This window comes from Arvicola amphibius, chromosome 3 (genome assembly GCF_903992535.2).
Source record: "Arvicola amphibius chromosome 3, mArvAmp1.2, whole genome shotgun sequence".
NCBI classification, from domain to species: domain Eukaryota; kingdom Metazoa; phylum Chordata; class Mammalia; order Rodentia; family Cricetidae; genus Arvicola; species Arvicola amphibius.
Window position 1 is genome coordinate 9,781,332 of NC_052049.1, and position 9,149 is coordinate 9,790,480.

Sequence of the window (9,149 nt, forward strand, 5' to 3'; positions counted from 1 at the left end):
TGCGTGTTAGGCCTTTTGTTCCAGAAGAGTAACAGACACACTGTGCAATGAATCTTTTTCTCACTGCTGAGAATAAACCTCCGCCGCCTCATGCATGTTATTGCTTTGCTGAAAGGGTTTGTTTTTTGTTGTTGTTGTTGGTGGTGGTGGTGGTGGTGGTGGTGGTGGTGGTGGTTTTTTGTTGGTGGTGGTGGTTTTTTTGTTGGTTTTTTTTTGTTTCTCAAGCATCCCATTACTTGTTTAACAAGCACCAAAGTAAGGGATGGGGAGGACAGACAGAAACACACTAAATATCCAAGGAAAACTGGATGGTGTTAAGACACTTGTGTTGAGCTTTGTTTCAGATGCCTTGGAAAGTGAGGGAGGGTAATGTACTTGCCTACCCTAAATGGGCAATACTTCTCAAGCAAGGCAACTCTCTGCACATAGAAAAAAACTCATGTCAGACAGGGTCGTGGGTTCTAGTCCTTCCTCCTCCATGAATTGTAACCCCCTCCAGTCTGTCATTTAACCTTTCTGGCCTGCAATTCCCTCAACTCCAAGATCCCAGGACTGGATGATGTAACAGTGAAGAGCCATTCCTCCTCTCTCATGTTAGACTATTTCTCAGTGGCCTCAAACTTAATACAAACTTTAGTCCTAAGTGATGTGACATTCCTAATGCTGTGACGTTCCTAATGCTGTGCACTTTCGCAAAGCTCTGTGGGTTTTTATTGAAGCCAATCTGCCCATTGAATTGTCTTAAGTCTTAATTGCTTTGCCTTGAGCTATGCGGAACAGTCCGTGTCTGCCTTTGCACATACAAACAGAATGAGTTGCATATGCTCAATCTTCTATTACTTCTAGCAGGGAGACAGAAGGGATGGGGACAAAAGCCCTCATATGTTGAGAATCCCCAAATCAGACAGCCCATGGATTAAAATGGCATGACCAAGGATTTTGTTCCAAACAACATGTAGGTAAAACAGAACTTTCATTAGTGAGCATTCAGTTGCATCAATGTTTAAGCCTTCTCCCCAATTGGCATTACCTTTTCATCAGGTTTGCCTCTGACCCAGACCCACCACACTGACCCCACTGACACCCAACAGAAGTAGGAGAAGGATGGAAGGATGGTATAGATGTTTTGGTTTTTTATGACCATGTACAGGTATAGCAATACATACTTAGGTAGTACATACTAGAGATTAAAGTCCCCACCTGAGAAAACTGCAAACAATATTGAATCTGTGGATTGCTTTCAAGATCCTTTTCTTAAATAACCAAAGTAAATACCCCGACGATCAATTTTGACTTCGCTGCTCATATCAATCTCAAGCCTGTGGATAGTTTATCACTTGATGAAGACATGGAGCTAACAGGGCCAAGGACATGGGCCTGGTCAGGCCACTTAGCATGGCTTTGTTCCAGTTTCCCCAGCTTGATGACAATTCGTGATCTTCTGCCCATGGGAATTTGTGAGAAGTGCCTATCCAAATGAAATGGCTGGATACTGACAGCATGTGTATTTCTTTTCTCTTTCTATGTGTACCCAAATGACTCACCAGGCTTAGCTTATCTACCTGCCGCAAACAAACCTGATCCTTCTTATCAATCTGCTGAGCAGTGGGGCAAAACAAATCCCAGCTGCACGCTGACATTACTGCAAGGGCACAAACACTGTAGCAAAGGGTGGTTTTGTTTTGGTTTTTTTGCGATATCCTCAATACCCAGACCGGCGTCTGGCTCATACAAAGAGCGTCAAGTTATATTGCAGGTGGCTCTCAAAAATGATCAACTAGAGCACTGATTCTCATCCTGTGGGTCATGACCCCTTTGGAGGTCGCATACAAAATATCCTGTGTATCAGATATCTATATTATGATTCATAACAGTAGCAAAATTACAGTTCTGAAGTAGCAACAACATAGTTCTAGGATTGGGGGTCACCACAACATGAGGTCACAAAAGTGAGGTGCCTTCTGAAAAGAGGAAGTGGACACAAAGCCCCACCCTAACCCAGAGCCTATATAAAGTTGATACCTGCTGGGGAAAGGAACATCGGTTTTCTCAATGGAGCGTCACGAGAGATATATGAACCACACTGCAGGGAGGGCCCCGGTAAAAACCACAAGGCCTTCAGAGTAAGCCATAAAAACTAGAAAGGTCTCTCTCCTTTCTGTCTTCTTCCTTAGAGAACTGTATTCTCAAGGGGTGCCAACCAATATCCCATGCCCAGGGGGGAAGAAAAGATATACAGAAAAGCCAAAGGGGAGCTGAGCAGACAAACCCTGCTGAGCTTCCCTACTCATGAGCTCACACTCCTTTTGCCCAGTTGATCATATTTCCACCTGACTGTCTACAAAAAGAGATAAGCTTCCCTGGGTCCTTGATTCTTTTTTTCTGAAGTCTTCCACATCATGCGAAACCTTGATTAACTAACTCTGCTTCACTTTCGTCTTGTTAATCTGTCTTTCGTTGTTGTCTGTGACACTGGCCTGTTGAAGGAAAAGTGCCACACCTTTCTGCTCCGTGATGTGTAACCAATGGATAAATGAACTGGGTGATTTTTACTTCACAAGTCACTTCCAAGTAAGGGATTGAACCAATTACTTCAGATCAATGTGGGTCCATGGTTGGAGACCAGGATTCAGTCAGTAGACTTGAGATTGGCTGTTGCTGATGGGACCCATGTGAGAATTATCCCCTGAAATGATGCTAATGTATAAATAACTAGCCTAACTGAACCAACTTCCTACTTAAATGCATTGAATTACAGACACTTAGGGAAGTAGATCTCTTACTCAGTTCAACCTCCCTCTTTGTTTTCCAGCCTTTTCCATTTAACCTATGGGTCCTGCTTCTCCAGCTCTGCGGGATACTTCCCAACTCATCCTATTCCACTCTCTAATTGACTAGGATAACCAATTTTAAAAAAACTCCCTTTGCTCACTCTGCTTTTCTTCTATTTCTCCAAGTGAAGGGCTCCATCTACCAAGGAGGCAGGGCTACTCCTTCCTGAAGGAAGAACTCTCCAGCAAAGTGGTCTCTTGAAGAGAAAGAACTTCCCCACAGGCTAATCCTGCTCACAGCAGGTGCCCGGTGAATCCCTTTTTTCTCCAGCACTCCCCACCTCAGAAACAGCCCTTAAACAGAGAAGGAGCCCTGCCAGTCTGTGACCAAGGGTGTGCTGTGGAATTTCAACTCTTCCTGTGGAGTTTCAAGGGCCTTTAATTCTCCTCATTTGCCAATTCCCTTTTCTATCATTCTTTTCAGCAAGGAAAAGATTCTCTTTTTTGCAGGAAATATACTAAAAATCGATTTTATAATACACACACACACACATACACACACACACACTGTTAAGAGGAAAATGTTCAAAAAGGCATACCCCAAAGAAATAGAGACAGTCACACTTCACATCCATACATAGGCTTTGTAAAAGTTTCAAAGCTTTTATCTTTTAAAGGTGGCCAAGGAGCCTAGATGAGAACACAGGATGAATCCTGGGACACCCAACGGGAACAAACTGATGAGGCAAACTCTGGCTCACAGGGATGCTAGAAACTAAGAGAGCTTCAATCTTTACAGAGTTAACAGTCTCATTCACTTTCCCCAGAAAGCCTGTGTCATTGCTATTTTAATGTAAATTATCTCTGAATGAACATGATAGTATCTGTACATCAGTAGCCTTTACAGCAAATGTAATGTCTCTTTACTTACATTTATTTAGTTCAAGTGACTTTCCCCAAACCAACTTTAAGGGATATTAATATATTAATATGTAATATTAATATATAATATATTAATAGGGATATTACCATCACCAACCCCCCCCAACTCCAACATTCCATCCTCCCAACTCAACTCTTTTTTAAGTGGTGGGGGGGCTCACTACGCAGCTCTGGCTGACTTTGAGCTTACTATATAGATCGAAGATCTGCCTGCCTCTGCATCCCCAGTTATGGAGATTAAAGCACCATGAGCCTCCATACCCATGCAGCCAAACAGGAAGCCAGAGTTATAGATTTTATTAGCATGGGGGCTGTAGAACACAACTTGAGTCCTTTAGAAGAACAGTTTACACACTTTAACTACTGAGTTCTCTCTCCATCCCTCCTCTAGATGCTCACAATCTGTTTTCTGCACACCAAATCTGGACATAAAAGATTTAGTGAGCTTTCACATCACTACAAATTTTATCTTCTCCCAATCCAACAGTGGTTTTATTCTAAAATCAGAAATACGTCTCTTATAGAATTCTTCTCTCCCAGACTTTCTTCTGGCAACTGGAGTTATTGATACAGGTGGCTCTGATCCAAGTACTTAAAATATATGTGTCAGCACTCACATTCTATGTGACACCAGGGTAAAATTTCCAAACTTCTCTCATTCATAAGATAAATCACTGTGCTTAAAGCCAGCTGTCCTCCAGCGTCACCTGGAACCCCTGATGTCAGTGCCGCCCACCACAAGGAAGCCTGACTTGCCTGTCGAAGCTTGGAGCTCACATACAGCTAATTCTCAAAACTCCCCAAGTCTATTGCGTGTGAGTCATTCTCTGAGGGGATGGCGATTGATTGGCATTGCTTTGAATACAAGTTTACAATAGAAGATCCAAGGGCAAAAATTGTGGGGTTCTTCTAATTCTTAGCCTCTCTTATTCTGCTTCTAGAATTGTAGGGGAAAAAAGAATCATCAAATAAATTCAGCTTTAATTTCTATGAGGTCTGTGGAACCCTTCCCTACTGTATCCTGGAGCACAATGTGTGGCTTAAGGTGGGCACAGCGGAGTTTGATGTGCTCTCTAGAGTCGACTAGCTCTTACATCGTTAAAGCGTGGGCATCTTTGGGACTAACTAGCTCAGACCCGAGGATACTCACTTGCCCATTAGCAAGCAATATCCACCTCTTGCCTATTTCCCTGATAAAGCCTCAAGCCATTTTCTCTCCTTGGTGCCAGTGAAAACATTTTGACCTGCTGATGTGAAATGTGTTCACCAAGCTGAACAAGTCTAGGCTTGAGAAACAAAGGACATTCGCTTGGCCATAGCGCAGGGAGGAGAAATACTGACAGCCTTTCAGCTTTGCCAGGTATCAGACAGCTTAGGTTCCTTATGTCTTGGCCTCCCCTGTTTTCCCCACTGAAAACACAGCTGGGCCTCCTGCAAAGGATCTCAGTGGGAGACATTGTGCCTACCCAGGGAAGTGCTGCACTCCCCCTCAGCCTCAAACCACACAAATCCTCCCTACCAACACCACCACTGTGTAAAAAGTCATTGGGAGCAATCTGAAATCCTACCTGCAACAGCATTATCTAATGTGAATACACACAAAACTAATAACAGGTCTCTCAGCAGCTGGGAGAGAACATCTCCATTCTAAAACCTTCCTCCCTCACAGATAGATGAATTCAACAGTCAAGATGACTGTCATATGTCTTTCTAGTTGTACCTTTTCTTTGAAGTTAACAAGATCAACCTACAAAATTTGGTGTTTTGTCTACATTTTAGAGAAAAAAAATGAGTTATCAGGTCTATAATTCATGCCTGCTGTAAATAGATACTAATCATTTTTTCTAGTCTATAAGAAAATAAAAGAGAGAAGGAAGATACATCTGGACCAAGGTTTTGCTAATAAGTGAATGAATACATACAGAGTTATTTCAAGTATTCTTTATTGAAAAGCATTTGCATTTGTTATACAAGAAAGGAGGGGCTGAAGAGACAGCTCAGTGGTTAAGTGCACAGTGGTTTTGCAGAGGACATGGGTTCAATTCCCAGCACCCACACAAATGCTCACAACCATCTGTCACTCCAGTTCCAGGAGACCTGGTGCCCTGCTGGGTGGTGGTGGTGGCCTTTAATCAGCACGCCTTTAATCCCAGAACTTGGGAGGCAGAAGTAGGAAGATCTCAGAGTTTGAGGCAAGCCTGGTCTACAGAGTGAGTTCCAGGACAGCCAAGACTACACAGAAAAACTCGTCTCAAAAAAGAAAGAAAGGAAAGAAAGAAAGAAAGAAAGAAAGAGAGAGAGAGAGAGAGAGAGAGAGAGAGAAAGAAAGAAAGAAAGAAAGAAAGAAAGAAAGAAAGAAAGAAAGGGAAGAGATGGCCTGTCTTTGCTAGCATGGATGCATGTGGATAAAATCAATTAACATATCATTGTAACCTAATTATAATCCAGTTCCAGCATAGTGAAGTTTCAAACCAAGGTTAAATAAACCCATCTATAGTTGTTATGCTACATGCAATGCTTTTTCCATGAGTATTTCAGCTCAAAACGTTATTACTCAATAATTATCATATCAGTCAGCAAATAGACAATATACATTTATATAATATACCACAATATTATTAAGATAATTCTGCTCCCACCAACCTTCAATAGGGTGACCATAACTAGCATTAAAAAAACATAAATGAAACTTCCCCAAAAGATTTACTCTCATGAGGTAGCACATGTTGAAGGAGAATTTAGTTCATTAATTACAGCTAAAAGTTTACATTGTATTACAGTGTCTTAAATGTGGTAGAGAGAAACAAGTAATGAAAGAAGACCAGCTCACTCCAATACCTCATGAGCATTATAGGTATTGTGTCCCAAGCTCTATAGTAACAGAAAGTTATTAAGAAAACAGAGACCTCTAAAGAAATGGGATGCCAGTGATGGACCTGCTGGATTGCCTCATTCTAAAGTGTATGCACATATCCAAACATCTTACATTCCCCCAGGTTTATAGTTTTTTGCCAATGAAAACTTAAACTTTGTAGTTGGAGATGTAGCTTAGCTGTACCTAGTATACACACAGCCCCGGATTCAGTTTCCAGCATAATAAACTGCACATGGTGGCACTCAGAAGTTGAGACTAAATATCAGAAGTTCAAGGTCACACTCTTGGCTACATAGGGAGTTCAAGACCAGCCTGAGCTAGAGACCCAGGCTCATATAAAAAGTAAATAATGAAGTTGGTGAGATGGATCAGTGGGTAGGATAAAAGAAAGATCTGTGTCGAAATCGCAGGGATGGGTGGCAAGTGCTGAAGGGATCAGAAGACACAGGATTGTCATCCCTACCCTTTCATAGCCACACAATAGGCTAGATGGCTTCTTTGGGGTTGTTCCTGGGCTCTAATGAAGTTCATCTTTGCAATTGTTGGCTTCATCTTTGTGATTTACTGTTTTGTGCCCCCATCTGAGTATCTGCCCTCTACTCGCTGCTCTTCTACAGGGTCTTGTCATGAATGCTGACCCATGACAGCCACACTATAAATGCTTCCAAGGTCGATCCAGTTTAAGCAACCATTGACAGAACAAACAGGCCTCTGGCCAGATGTGGAGCATCCATTGCAAGACTTGGCTTGGTTACAGTAATGAAGACAGTAACCTACTATACTCTGTCTAGCTATTTCAAGACAGGAATTGTAACATATTCATCTTTCTATCACTCTGGGCCAGGTCTGTCCATGACTTGAAAAGAGATCCCCTTCCCTAAGTACCTGGACGTGAAGGAACTTGACCAAGTCAGGCAAGAAGCAACAAAGTATTGTTGGAGGATTAAGTCTACAATTCCTAGTAGTAGAAAGTCCAAAGTTCCATGAGCAGCTGATATGCAGCCACTGAGGAAAGCCCTGTGTGGGGAAGCTGATTCTTGCTCCTTTATCTCCGTGTGCATGACCTCATTTCCAAAAACATTAGACTTGAGGTGGGATGGCAAAGATCCTAAAAGTATTGTACTCTAGAATCTGCCTTAACCATATCTAATAACCAGCAAAAGTGTCCATGCCTTAAGGAATATACAGTGACCAAACTACTGGCCTGAATGTATTCGTGACCCCGGAGAAGCATCTTCCCTAAAGATCATGCATAGATTTTACACAGTTACCCTAGGGCAGAAATGTGCAGTAAGTCACAAGGTGTATTTCTTTCTCATGTGAAATATCAATACATGTACTGTGTCAAAAAATTAGTGAGCAAACAGGTTTTGCATAGATGCACCTGTGTATACCTTTGCAGTCTTTTCAGGTCTCTAGATCTGGTAGTAGTTCAAGTCACAGCCGCCAGTTCTTACCGTTAGAACGCGGCTGGCGCTCTGCTTCCAGAGCTGCCTCCTGCCGATCCTAAACATCCCAGCGGTCAGTCTGCTTTAGGCTGTGGCCCAGAAACAGCTCTTCCAGAATGGTCTTCTAACTCTGAAGAGATGTATTCACCCTCCAGTGGAATTTTAGAAGGAAAGACTGCGCGAGGGTCCCAGTGTCACTGTCCCGTTTCTCATGCCTGTGACTGACTCTCCATGGTCACAGACTTGAGGAGAGAAGCCTATCCCTTTGTGCTCTGCCCCAGGGCTTTCCTTGTTTCTGAGGTCCCACGTTGTTAGGGCAATGCTGTTTCCATGCTGCGAAGTTTAAGCACGCCTCTTAATCATGTGTAGCAACCAGAAGGAGCGTTTTAACTGCTTGGTTGCAACCACAACTCCTAATGTTCCATTCTATACACTGCCCAACAATAAGCTTTGAGTCAATAAAGAAGCTTCAATTATTTCTTTGAACAATGAGAAACCTTAAACCAGACCAAAACAGAAGGCAGACACGTCACTGCTCTGGATATATTGCTCAAGTTAAGAAATTCAGTCTTACTTTGTCTAAACAACTTTGTGTGCACAATTAACTGCCAGCATTGTGACTAATTGTGACTAATTGCTTGATAGGCTAATTGTGACCCAAAGGAGCCATTTTCTTTCCCGTAAAGAACAAGCAGCCTATTTCATATGCAAATGGAAAATGGCATTCATAAATTACTCCTGTTCACAGGGCTGCCCATGCGCGGAAAGCAAAGTCTCACTCCCTGAGACTAAACATCTAGATCTTTCTCTCCGTGCAGACAAGATGGGAAAAAATAGTCAGGTGCTTGAGAAATCTCTCACCTGTGATTCCTCGCATCAAGGTGTATAAAAGGAAGAACATTTGGGGTCAATGTCATTGAATCTAGAATATTGTCCTTGGGATTCAAAGTCCAGAACTAAAATCTTATCAGGTCATTCAAAGATCAGCAGGAAATTAAGGAATATCCTGCCATTAGCTTCAGTGGAGACAGAATTGATAGTAGGGTGCTAGCTTGGTATCAACAGAAGAGATTCGTCTAACCAGCAGCCAAAGCTAGGGTGCAGCCTCCATTT

General features: G+C 42.4%; 1 protein-coding gene across 1 annotated transcript in view; it reads right to left on the reverse strand.

The window, feature by feature from the left end:
• Dnah5 (dynein axonemal heavy chain 5) overlaps positions 1 to 8,102 on the reverse strand; it is a 214,837-nt gene extending 206,735 nt beyond the window's left edge. The window contains 1 exon segment of the mRNA XM_038322871.1: positions 8,046 to 8,102. Within this exon segment, the coding sequence (XP_038178799.1) occupies positions 8,046 to 8,102 (57 nt within the window).
• Between the last annotated feature and the right edge of the window lie 1,047 nt (positions 8,103 to 9,149).